This window comes from Labrus bergylta, chromosome 22 (genome assembly GCF_963930695.1).
Source record: "Labrus bergylta chromosome 22, fLabBer1.1, whole genome shotgun sequence".
Taxonomy (NCBI): domain Eukaryota; kingdom Metazoa; phylum Chordata; class Actinopteri; order Labriformes; family Labridae; genus Labrus; species Labrus bergylta.
Window position 1 is genome coordinate 5,738,365 of NC_089216.1, and position 13,337 is coordinate 5,751,701.

Sequence of the window (13,337 nt, forward strand, 5' to 3'; positions counted from 1 at the left end):
GGTACAATCAGTTATATTTGAAGCAGATCACTTGAATGTTATCATCACTGCAACTTGGTTTGCCTGGAAATCCGAGGTGCGAGGGGCAAAATTGCCGCCTGTGGTGCCTTAAAACCACCTACTTCTCTGGTCCAAACAAATCCAGAGCATTCAGGAGCAGAATCTAAAGTTAGAAGGACGACATACTAGCTGCTGCATTGTTGTCAGAGAAGCCAGCACTTCAACATATCATGTTTCCTTAATGTCTGATCATATAGTAAGGTTACTTTATCGTTTACTTCAGCAGATATCTCACATATTTGACCTTTAACACTGTTGATTTGTTTGTTTTTGAAAAGTTGACCCTTTTTATACTTTCCCGAAGTATACTGGAATACTTTTCTTCTCCCATATATTACAAGAATCCACATTTTTCCAGAGTGTTTTTCCAGAGTTTCTATAGAAAAAAGGACTTACAAAAGAAATGAGTGTTGATCTTTTTATTGCTATGTTTGATATATATGTTCAGAATACAAAGGATTGAGAGGGTTCAATGAAAATCATTCTGTTCACGTCAATAATAATGACATCTATCAGCCCACATTTCTTATCTAACATTAATCTACTTCAGTGAAAAACACAAGAAAACATTTAGACATTAAACAGCAACTCTGAAACTGGAGATAAAAGGTTAAATGGATATCTATTACACAACAATTTTCAAAATAAAGATTTCTGTCAAACATTTAATCAACAGCCCAGTAAGTTCATTACAAAAGTCAATGTATTATGTTACTTTATTCCTCTGATTTTGAGGACATTGTGCCTCATTCACCATTCATTCTTATAAAGAAATTTCTACATTTTAAGAAGATTCTGGGATTCATTGCATTTCATGTAAAACTACATTTGTATAATATTAGTCCGTAGGGTTTACAATATTTAATTTTAATCCCACTGCTGAATCAAACAGTTTGTTTGCTGCTGACCTTCTGCAGTAGTACCTCCACTTCTAACTGCTAAAGTTTATTCTGCGTTAGAAGTCCCAGGCATCTCCACAACCTTGTTTTTTTTTGCTACCAGCATGTGTTTCTGTGAGTCTGCCCTGCATTCATGCTGTTTTATGGGGTTATTAGTGGGCGGTTACATATGCTAATTAGGAACAACATGCACACGCTTTCAACTTACAAACACAAGGAGATAAGAACACCGCAGCAAATAATTTGGTAATTTAAGAACAGATTGGTTAATCTGAAGGAAAGTGAATTTTAGATTAGTTCTACAAGAAGATTCAACTTTGTCTCTTTCTTTGAACTTTGACTCATCTACATCTCATCTATTCTTTTTAAGATATCTTTGGCTCGTTCTGTGACTGCATCTGCTGCCTTCTCTGCTGCTTCCTGCATTGTTTCTGCTTCCTCAACTGCAAGATATCCTGTCACACCTCCTGCCACACCTCCCACTGCAGCAGTCACTGCTAAAGCCTTGAATGCTACTGATGGGATTGTTAATGCTGCTGTTTTAGCTGCTGCTCCTGCTGCTTTTCCAGCTGCTTTTCCAGCTGCTGTTTTAGCTGCTGTTCTAGCTGCTTTTCCAGCTGCTGTTTCTGCTGCTAACTTTGAAATTTCTGAAAGTGATTCTGTCATGTCTTTAAGATCTTTCAATGTTTTAAGAACTGCTTTGATCATTATTATCACACCAAAGTAAGCTCCTAACACTACACCTACTCCTGTACCTGTCATTCGAATCAAAAGCTTCTCAAAGACGTTAAGCTTAGCCTTCTCTCTGATCTCTTCCTCTGACATGTTTTTTGATGACTTTCTAATGGGTTCCATCTCGTCTTGTATTTTGTTCTCCACTTCTTGAAGCATCTCATTGGTGTAGAAGCCATCCTTGTTGTCCTTAATCGTCTTCTCCACTGTCTTAAGTATCTCCTCCACCTGGAACTGGTTGCTCCTGTATTCATCCTTTGGCTTTTCTTTCCAATATTTGTTGTCGATGACATGGCAGCGGCCTCCACACTTCTTCACCAGATCACTCAGATTCTGATCCTCGGAGACAAAATCTTTAATTGTCTGTCCTTCTTGGAGCTGATCACCATGAGTAAAGACAACTGTTGCAAATTTTAAAGCTTCTTCAGAAAAGTGTTCTGTTATTTTGGTAATGACTTCCCGTTCGTGCTCTGTGAATTTCTCCACTTTAAACACAATGAGAAAAGCATGAGGCCCAGGGGCGCTCTCAACAATACACTTCACTATCTCAGGCTTCAGATCATTTTCTGACATGTTGGTGTCAAAGAAACCAGGAGTGTCGATCAAAGTGAGGCTCTTTCCATTAACACATTTGGTTGCTGCTTTGCATTCACTTGTTTCAGATTTGGAAGTATGGTTGATTTTGCATATGTCCTCTCCAAATATGGTGTTCACCAGGCTACTTTTCCCAGATCCAGTTTTCCCCAAGATAACAAGTCTCCTTGAGCCTGAAAGGGAACAATGTCACATCATTAATATGAATTATACTACATTTCCCAGGAGCTTGGTGGTATAGTTGCTGATTTTTGTATCATATAGCTTTTCAGTATATAGCTTAAGGGCCTGTGTCCACATTTTGCACTGGCAGTGCCCACGACCCCAATTTCAGAGCCCTCACCGGGGTTAAGCGTTGCTATAGGTTACAAAATTTGTCCCTGGCTGTTACGATAATGTGTTAGGAGGATTCACTTCAGGGTCTTTAGCGGTAGTTGTGGTTAGTAGGAGGAGACGCAGGGGCAGTACTGATGACACACCTTGAGGGGGGGGTGTGGTGGCTCTGTCTCTGTAATCTTCATTAGCAATCACCTGCAGAGGAGCCGGGGCAAAATTGATTTCGAGTCGAAGAGACGCCGCGAGGACGCAGACAACTGAGAGACTGAATCTGAAATAACGTTTGTTTTTGTTTCAACACTTCACTTTTTACACATGAACTAAACTGATATAAAAGAGAGGGCTGGCGGAGGAGATCGTACCCAAAGTGGCTTCGTGGATCGGGCTGTTCGAGTGAGCTAGTCGCAGCACGTACGAGGATCTTGCTGAGTCACCTACACGCACCCCTCAAACAGACAGGACAGTTGCACACACATTCAGATAAGGCAGGATACACACTCACGTTTACGTAACACGTACGCACATTATCTTGTACTTTTGTATGTCTGCTGTGTTTTTTACTCATTTGAAGCAACAATTATTCATCAATAGTCATAACACTTTCCAGTCACAAATGTTAAACGTGATATAAAAATGTATAAATCAAGATGGGCTCTAAAAGTCAAAGTTGTGATCAACTAAGCTAATGGTGAAGTCAAGTTTCTGAGTCAACTCACTATAATCCAAGCTGAACTACAACTTCTTGATCTCAGATTAAATGTTTTGCCTAGAATTGTCATCCAGACAAATGTCGTCTGGATGACTTTTAATACTTTAAAATATCCTCAAGTTCACATTTTCAATGTCAGTATATAAATCTAGACGAGTGATTGCTAACCGAGGATAATAACCACTATAAACATTACACATACTAACCACCAAGCATGCTCATTGTGTGCATAGTATAATTTATGTAATGCATAGACAGTTTTTTCATTCAATTCTCAATGTTGTGTTGTGGTTTTAACACGTCCACATCATGAAGAGCATTCGGTAATTGTGTCTTCAAATTATAAAAACTGTAAATATTTTCATTACGAAAGTTCAATCATTTTCATTAAACAAAATCAATTTAGATTTAACCCACAATTGGACACATTTTATTTGATGGAAAGTGAAAATGGCTCTACAGCCTGAAAAAGAAACATTCACAAACACCACATTGTTGCATGTGTTTCTCCTCATCGGATTTATTTCTCTCACAAAATTAACACATTTTTGAGTTGTTACCCAATGTGACTACAGAAATAGGAGAGAGAGAGATCTCTGATTTTGTTAATTGATCAAGTATTAATAAAACAGATATTGAAGGCATCCCACATGCAGCCATGGGTTTTCGTGTTATCTTTTCATTTTGTACAGATATGAAGAAATGAGTTTGCCTTTGACATGTGACGTGATCATTTTATGGATAAGTGTGCATCTCCACACTGTAAGTTGGTCATTTTAGATCAGAGTGAACAGTTTCAATACATTTTAAAAGAGTTGATCGTAGCTTACCGTCCATGTTGTTGAAAGAGATGTCAGTGATGAGTGAAAACTGTTTAGAGCTGAAAGTCCACCGACCTGTGCGTCTTTTCTCCGGTGATCAGACTCCTGTGCTTGCACACAAAATGTCTTCTATTGTCTGCTAACTGGTTTCATCGCTGTCTCACACCCATTTCTTTTCCTTATAAGGTTATAAGAGAGCAACAAATGCATGTTTGAATTCTTTTTCATGGCTGCACAATGAAACCTGAAAAACCTGTAGTCATGACATGACACACCACACGCTTTGAATGATAACATGCTTTGAAATCAAATGTGGGTTGAACTGAACACTTAATTTGCTCAAACTACTGTAAGTGCATTATGCACTTCCCGAGCACTGCCGAGGTGCCCTTGAGCAAGGAACCAAACCCCAAACTGCTCTGGTGCACTCTCTGCTTAGTAGCTTGTAGCAGCCCCACTCTGACATCTCTCCACTAATGCATGTCCACAGGATCCTGTTTGTGCATGTGTGTGATTTATAAAAAAACAAAAAAATTCAGATCTTTATTCATCAACTCACAAATATTTCCATCACAATGCATTATTTCACATGTCACAATACTGATATTTTGGTATCAAGATACGGGGATGTCTACAGCATTTTTCTTTAAAACATTATTTGCAAAAGACAGTATTGGTAAATGGACTTGTGCTTGTATTTCGCTTTTCTAGTCTTCTAACGACTCAAAGCGCTTTTATGTCACACCTACCCATCCACACACTGGTGACAGAGTCTTCTTCGTAAAGTGAACATCAGAAGTAACTAATCCCTTTCTTACGCCGCCAACGAAGCAGCGCGAGATACTTGGGGTTAAGTGTCTTCCCCACTTTCTAATCCATCATCAAATCAACACGAAGGTTCTTATTTTAATCTCTATACAGGTAGCTCTAGGTCCAATGTTTATACTAAAACATTTTATATATTTGCATGTTATAAGAAGAGCAGTAATATTTGTATCAGTCTAACAGCAATTTTCTATAAAGGAAGGAAAGCAATCAGAGAGAAATTGGGAATAGAATGTATTTTATTATGTCAATGTTGAACATTTGAAGTGACAAACGTGTTTTTCTGACATATCCGCCGCCAGCACCGAGGGGCCACGCGGCCTCGGGTGCGGGGATCTCAAAACCGGTAATGATCCTTCCGCAGGTTCACCTACGGAAACCTTGTTAGAGTGTGTAATCAAAGCCTCGCTTCTTTTCATGTCTGTCTGTTGTTGTTTTGGAAGAAAATGACAGTCGTTTACACATCAATAATTTTTTTTTTTAAAGTATAAGATTTTTTCACTACCAATAATCAACTGCAGTAAAACATACAACACACACTCAAAAGCACAAGATCAGTTGTGTTTTCCAGAAAGTCACCGAACTGTATGTTAAAAAAATAACAAATGATTCATCTTTTTACTTTCAAATGTGTGTTAAAAATTAAAAGTTCAACATGATCAAAAACATTTGAAGCCACACATATACTGAAGATGCAGGGAATAAAGATAGAGATAGATACATATATGCATTTATAATTAGTACAATGATAAAAATTATGATGATAGATACTCTCCATTATATTTAATCAATACCAGAAAAATAATTTTGATTATTAAAAACACAGATTGTATGGAGAAGGTCAGCAAATATCTTTGTGACTACTACTACTTTAATAAATGATGGGGATCTAATAACAAGTCGCAGTACATACACATATGGACAATTATAATCGATTTGACAAAAATATGTAGCGCAATGCTATTTTTAACAAGCAGAGGGCGCTATACTTTTGGTTTCTCTTGTTCAATGTCAGAAGATGAAGCAGTGGCACTTATCGGTGTCATGTTATAAAGACAAAAATATGCACAGATTCCTAGCAGAGTTGGAAATTAGCACCCATCACCCGCCCCGAGTGGCCATACAAGGAACTTGGAATGTAATTTACATTTTTAATATTGTGACTGTCACAAATTGTCATGCTGCTAAATAATGTATTTTTTTAAATCAGCTCAGAAGAAAAGTAAATAAACATTTGAGCAGTAGATATAAAATGCTCCCGCGAAGTGGCATTTATAACCCCTGTTTCTTTACCTTCATACAAAAATCAGAGCATTGGAATTATCCGACATCCAACGCAATCTGACACAATCGTTTTCCCAGAAAAGTGTTCTGAGACTTAGCACCAATCTCAATACTCTAAAGGAGATACAGCGATCTGACTTGATGCTTTAAACTTTGGAGAAATAATTGTAAGGTTCATGTTATAGGATGACTATCCAGCCCCTTGATTTCTTCCCTTCAAACGTAATTTTTGATACCTTTCCACTCAAAGGAGTCGGATTTAGGGCAATCTAAGAGTAACGCACTTCTATAAAAGTATTAGTAGTACCACTGACACAGTAAACATTAGTAGTACTCCAAATATTTGGAGGAGGGTTCCAAGAAATGGAAATTGCACACCAAAAGATAACAGTAGCATGAGGAAGAAGACAACCACCAGCAGTATGATCGCGACAAGTCTAGGTAGGGTCTTCAAAAATTCAATGAACTGGTAAATCTTTTGAGCTATAAAAGCTACTCCTGCTGCCACTGCTTTTGCTGCCCATGCTCTTGCTGCCACTGCCACTGCCACTGCTCTTACTGCCCATACTCCTGCTGCCACTGCCACTGCCACTGCCACTGCCACTGCTCCTGCTGCCCCCGCTCCTGCTCCTGCCAATACTACTCCTACGATCCCAAAGAGACTACCTATAATGGTAAATAGTCCACCACCGGCTCCTGCCTTTTTCTCTGTTTCTTTCCCCTTTTCCAGTTCTGTCACCTTCTTGTCTTCTGCAGTTTTTTCTGTTTCTGTTTCGTCTTTCTGATCGGATTCCTCATCATTTGTTTTTTTTTCACCTTCTTCTTCCACTTCTTCCTCCTCTACTTTGTTTTCTTCTCCTACATCTTCTTCTTCCTCCTCCTCTACTTTGTTTTCTTCTCCTACATCTTCTTCTTCTTCATCATCTTTTCCCTCAGTTTCCAGCAAAACAGCTGGCCCAAATAATCCTGCCAATGATTTTGCTGCAGGGCCTGTAAATTTGATCCATGTACCCTTAGAGACACCGTTGTTAGTCTCACTGGGGTCCCCTTGTGGCGCATCTCCTTCGGCTTTTCTTTTGCCCCCTTTCTCGATTTCAGTCTGAACTGCTCGCTGCATCTTATAACAGCCTTCTTTGTTTTCCATTAGTATTTTGTCTGTTGTGTTAAGCAGCTCTGCCACCTGTAACTTGTTGCTCCTGTAGTCACCCTGTTGGTTTGTCGTCCAATATTTATTATCGACGACGTGACAACGCCCTCCGCACTTCTTCACCAGATCACTGAGACATTTATTCTGTTCAACAAACTCCTCAATTTTCATTCCTTTCTGAAGTTGGTCACCGTGAGTGAAGACAACTGCCGCATAATTGAAAGCCTCAGGTAAATATTGAGCTATTCTCTGGATGACATCCTTCCAGTAGTCTGGGGATCTCTCCACTTTCAACACTATGAAAAATGCATGAGGCCCAGGAGCACTTGCTGTCATGCACCTCCCCACTTCTCGCCTCAGTTCCTCCTCAGATCTATCTTTACCAAAAAAATCCAGAGTCTCAATCAGAGTAATTCTTCTTCCATCAACAGATTTTGAATCTGCTTGACATTCACTTTTTCCAGAAGTGGGGCTATGTTTGACTTTGAACACATCCTCTTCAAATATGGTGTTTGCCAGGCTGCTTTTCCCAGCTTTGGTTTCTCCCAGCAGGACAATCCTGTATGTTTTTAGAACTAGAAGAGAAGAGTCATATTAGATTGGTACTGTGCATTTTAGGGACTGCTTAAAGGCGAACCTGTATATTTCTTTTTGGACTGAATTTGATTATTATTTTAATCAGCATTTGAGTCATTTCCCCATGTTTAGTTGTATACTCAATTTTGAGATAAGAATGAGTTACCCAGATTTGGCTTCCAGTTATGGTTGATTGAGAAATCCCTTCTGCTGGTTACAGATACATATGATTGATAGATTGCTTGTGTACACACTAACAATAGCCACAACTTCTAGTAAGGACTTTCCTACACTGTTCTGCACTGACAGGTCTATTTAGTTGGCAGAAGGATCAATATGCAAAAAAAAACAAAGTCAAAGGCAATTTCTTGCTATAAAAGTTCAAATAAGTGCATGCACAATGAAAGAGCTCTTAGCACAGTTGCATACAGTTTGAAAAACCAGTCTAAAAAAGGTAAATTAATATGTTAGTCTTTACACCTAAACACGCTTTAAGTAGCTAACCATTATATTTTTATGTATCTGGCCATTCTTTGAATTTCTCAATTTAATGCGCAATGAGAAAACCACCGGGCCTAGACAAGTGCTCTGTGGTACACCGCAGTATCTGAAGCTGTAGGTTGTTTGTCTGCACTTGTCTTTAAAAAATCATCTCTCCACATATCTTTACCTTTGATGCTTTTCCCTGCTGCAGGTGTTCTTGAGATGACAATCCTCGCTGGTGGCTCTACAAGGAAAAAGTCACTCAGAGTAAGTAACCTGTTTGTTTATGGCATCTTAACAAAGATTTTTGACCATTCATTATGTTGGTTCTGGTAAAGTGTTTTTACGCTTAGCGCTGCAACGGATCAGTGATACATGTCATGGTTTGCATAGCTTAAATTGTGCATGGTCATGTGGGTCGGAGTTTATGCTAAAAACTTTTACTATGGTTATTGTCCATTTTGTTGGTAACTGCTGCTGTGATTTGTAATTGTAGTTTATTTGGAAATTCATTTGGGCCTACCCTGATACAAAGCAGGACTATGTTTTACCTGTTGGTGTTGTTCCTTCCCTCACTGGTACTTCTGCAACACCTCCATCAGCCTCTTTTCCTTTTGGCATTGGCAGTATTTCTGTGAGTTCTTCTGCCTCTCTTCTCGATCCATGGTTGTCAGACAAAGCTACAAAAGCTGACCCAGATAAAGCAATCACCAAGGATTTGGATGCAGGGCCTGCTAATTTCAACCAACCATTCCTAAAGACATTGTTGAGAGCCTTGGTGTTGTTCTCTTCCTTTGGCACGCGTCCTGCTGACTGGCTATCGGGCTCCATTCCCTTTTTAACGTCATGCATAGTTTCCTTGGTGCAGTTGCCTTCTGGATGATGAGAAACAACAATTTAGAGTGGATTGTCAGCTGCATTTGTACGCGAATAACTGTTTATAAAAACAGCTGGTTGGTATACTATGAAAATGTGGTGATGGCCTACTACTGATTTGCCTATCTATGCTTTTTCTGTCACAAAAAAGACAAGGCGACTGCAGGAAGAAAAAATGATCAACGTTACACCATTCAAAATAGTGACACGGGAAATCAATGTGATTTCAGACACCAGCTGCATTTCCTCTGCTTCACTCTCATCTGTTGTTGAAGAACAAGAATATTTGACTTAAAGGCGCAGTATGTAGATTCTGCCGCCAGGAGGCTCTCTATTGATATAATAACAAAAGATGACGTCGGGGCTGGCGGGGAATCATGGGAGTTCCTTTTTCTGCCAAAATCGCCTGTGTGTGTCATTCAAAACCCAATGTTGAATGCGTTTTATTTAAAGGCTTTACATGCGATTTTTCACACCTAAATGTAATAGAAATCAAGTATATCCTCTCAAAATAACTCTGTGAGTCATGACTGTCTACAATGATTTTAAGACCTGAGTTCCACTGTCTGTGATGCTTTCCGAGTTTTCAGAGTCCTATCTTCACTTTGTTCACATCGCCGGGACAGCCGGCCGGCTCATCCCCTCGCGTATAAAAGTTGTTTAATTGAGGGACTAGAGAAAAGAAGAATAACATACTGTACTCACTGCTTCATTGAATGTCACTTAAGCGTTTCTAGATCACGGTCATTTCGGATAAATTTACATGCAGTGTGAAGATACGAGCATAATAAAGATCGCTAGCATTAGCATACTGACACAACAATGCAGCGCCAGTTGTTTTGGTTTTGTGCTGGTGCTCAAGGGTGACATCTGCTGGATAAAAAAATCATATATAAAGCCTTTAATTGAATTTCAAAGTGGCTCCAGTACCCTAACCCATTTCAGCGATGTCACCCAAAGTGGTTAAAGATAAAGATGACATTTTAATTTGTATTCATTTTCAAAAAGAGAGAAGGGCCAAAAATACCAGGGATATTTTTGTACAAGAGAGCAAAAAAGAGAAAAGAAAGTGAAACCAAACTTAACTGTTGATTTTTTTTAAACGTAGGGGAAGACATTTTGTATAGAAAAAAGGTGACAACATTTCACACAGGCAGGGACGTCCCAGACTGCTATTAGCTTATTTTATTATTATTATTTATTATTTTGTACTTTAATAAAGAATTCAGTTTGCCTCAAGCACATGATCACTTTGAGGATAATATGCCCATTTAGTGTGCATTTCCATAATGTTAAAATAGTAATTTGACTGAAAAAATGAACTTACCGTCTGTGTTGTTTAAAGAGAAGTCAGTGAAAAGCTGAAAAACGGTTTAACAGCACTCCTCAGTCCTGTTTGTGTTCTCCTGTGGTCAGACTACTTTTACTTTCGATATGAGGAGACGGGGTTTTCCTCCTTATATAAACACAAGACTGCAAGTGTTTGGACATGATAATAACAACAGTATTAGAAGTGATTTTTATTCATAACTTCAAAGAATTGTGTTCATATTGAAATGTGTCTGTTTTCATGTTCTGCCGCTCCATGCACCGGCTCGCTTCTGACTCTCTGCTCTGAAGTGCCCACGTTCAGAGTCCCCACGTGTGCCAAGTCTGATCTGATTGGTCGGCCTACTGTGCTACCGCAGGCTACGGCATATCGTGGGCGTGCTACAGAAGTTAACGGGCGTGCAACATGAGCTGCAGGGCGCCACAACGAGCCAATGGGCTTAGATCAGTGATCTCACACTGACAAGACAAAATTTTCTTTCGAGGGGGGTTAGAACCGAGCGTTACGTGCAGCTAATGCTGCAGCTAACAGGAGGACGTAGGAGAAGCCACGTTTCCGTGGACTTTGAATTTTTGCACATAGATGTGCCTAAACATGCACAGGACACTTGGAAAACACACAAGAGCATATAAAACCAGAAAAAGCATAATATGACCCCTTTAAACATCTCTTTCGATGCACGTAGCAGCCATATTGGAACTGAACCCGGCCAATTTTTTTTTTCTCTGGGTTTCCAAGTCGCAATTACGACTTCAGGGGAGTTCCAGTTGACACTTCCGACTGGGAACTGGGAATTTCCCACTTAGCATCAGTGTCACTTCTGTGAATTGCCTATAAGTTCCAAAATGCTGCTGTCTCACCAATCCTTAAGTGTTTACACTGGATACCTATCAGTTTCAGAATTCAGTTTAAAGTTCTTATTATTGTGTTTAGAGCCTTGCATGGTCATGCTCTGGCTTATGTCACTGAGCTGCTGAGGCCTTATAACACCAGCAGGTCCCTGAGGTACTCTGACCAGGGTCTGCTGGGGGTTACTCCCACCAGGCTAAAAAAACCAAAGGAGACTGTGTATAGAGCTATTATTGTGGCAAAACTATTTGAATATGCGTACACAGATCCGCAAATGTGGAAAAAGATCCACAAATGTTTGTCTGACGATCTGCAAACACAATAGTGGGGTTTGTTGCCCTGAGCCCAGGCTCACAGGCTAGGCTGACTGTCCGCGGTAGCACCCAGTGAGGGTCCATTATGTAGTTTGTGTTTCTGAAATTTGTTTCCTGTACAGTGCCAGCAAAGCCTAGCCTAACCCATGTCTGCTCTTAAAAGGTGCTATAAAATAACATTTACCTACTTACTTACTTACTTACTTACTTAGGCCTACTAAAATAGTAATTTGACTGAAGAAATTTACTTACCGTCCATGTTGTTGAAAGAGAAGTCAGAGAAAAGTTGAAAAACGGTTTCACAGCAGTCCTCAGTCCTGTTTGTGTTCTCCTGTGGTCAGACTACTTTTACTTTCGATATGAGGAGACGGGGTTTTCCTCCTTATATAAACACAAGACTGCAAGTGTTTGGACATGATAATAACAACAGTATTAGAAGTGATTTTTATTCATAACTTCAAAGAATTGTGTTCATATTGAAATCAACAGAGGATGGAAAAATAAAATAAAAATTTAAAATCTACAATTCATTGTTATTGAAGGAAGAAGCTGTAGACCTCCACACTGGCAGCAAAACATTAAAAACTAAAAAATTACTAATTTTACTTGACAAATGCTCTTTTTCCCCAAAAGAATTTACGAGATAGTTAACTTGTAAAACTGGGCAGATTTGTATTGTTTCATGTAGAACATTGTCGTTATTTTGAGATATTTCTTGTCAATTCATTAAAAAAAACAGCCATGCTTTTCCAAATTAACAAGATAGTTATGTCAACTTCCTTCTGTAACTTAAAAAAAAAAAATCCCAATATGTTTATCCAGTCCTCTTTAATCTTGATGCTAATTGAACCTTTTCAAATGAGGCTGAATGCTTAGCTGCTATACCTTTGGCAATACCCAGTACTGGTTTTATTCAAATAGTTGTTCTAAAGAGTGTGTCAAATGGGATTGCTTTACGGATTATTATTAGCAAAAATATGTTTTAAGAATAAAGCCTTCATAGTTATGTTAAAGTAGAGGCTAAATAAAGCTTTAAACAGAACGGAGTTGCAGACATTTTTCAATATTCTGAAAACATAACTCAAAGACTATAAATGTCTCCTATTGTAAGGCAACTGACTTCCTCACCCATTTAATTACCTTATAAGATTAAAAGGAGCAACAAAGGCATGTTTCAATTGTTCTCGTGACTGAGTAACGGTTTGGTTTAGCTGAACACTTTATTTGCTTAAACTACATTATTTCACAATGCCAATATTTTGGTACACGATACGAGGATGTCTGAAGCATTCTCCTTCAAAACATTTTTTTCATAAGACAGCAAAAGGAACACTAGACATTTTTTACTGTAACAATGTCATAACAGTGACAGAGTTTAGTTTTCATTAAACAAAATCAATTTAGATTTAGTCTGAAAATGTCGGACAAAACCCACAATTGGACACATTTTATTTGATGGAAAGTTAAAATGGCTCTACAGCCTAAAAAAGAAACATTCACAA

General features: G+C 38.8%; 2 protein-coding genes across 4 annotated transcripts; both read right to left on the reverse strand.

The window, feature by feature from the left end:
- Positions 1 to 464: 464 nt before the first annotated feature.
- Positions 465 to 4,327, reverse strand: LOC136177351 (GTPase IMAP family member 7-like). The gene is made up of 2 exons (XM_065950335.1): positions 4,161 to 4,327; positions 465 to 2,458 (listed from the first exon to the last, which is right to left on the reverse strand). Exons 1-2 carry the CDS (start codon positions 4,165 to 4,167, stop codon positions 1,305 to 1,307), a joined length of 1,161 nt encoding a protein of 386 aa, XP_065806407.1. The 5' UTR covers positions 4,168 to 4,327; the 3' UTR covers positions 465 to 1,304.
- A 1,089-nt stretch (positions 4,328 to 5,416) lies between these two features.
- LOC109999484 (uncharacterized) lies at positions 5,417 to 13,114 on the reverse strand. 3 transcript variants are annotated; one of them, XM_029281318.2, is made up of 4 exons: positions 12,088 to 13,114; positions 9,018 to 9,338; positions 8,654 to 8,710; positions 5,417 to 7,982 (listed from the first exon to the last, which is right to left on the reverse strand). In XM_029281318.2, the coding sequence occupies exons 1-4, from the start codon at positions 12,092 to 12,094 to the stop codon at positions 6,547 to 6,549; spliced, it is 1,821 nt and encodes a 606-aa protein (XP_029137151.2). In that variant the 5' UTR covers positions 12,095 to 13,114; the 3' UTR covers positions 5,417 to 6,546. The 3 variants fall into 3 exon arrangements, with proteins under 3 accessions (XP_029137151.2, XP_020510197.2, XP_065806408.1); XM_020654541.3 differs by having other exon boundaries at positions 9,018 to 9,341; XM_065950336.1 differs by lacking the exon at positions 12,088 to 13,114 and adding an exon at positions 10,670 to 11,490 and having other exon boundaries at positions 9,018 to 9,341.
- Between the last annotated feature and the right edge of the window lie 223 nt (positions 13,115 to 13,337).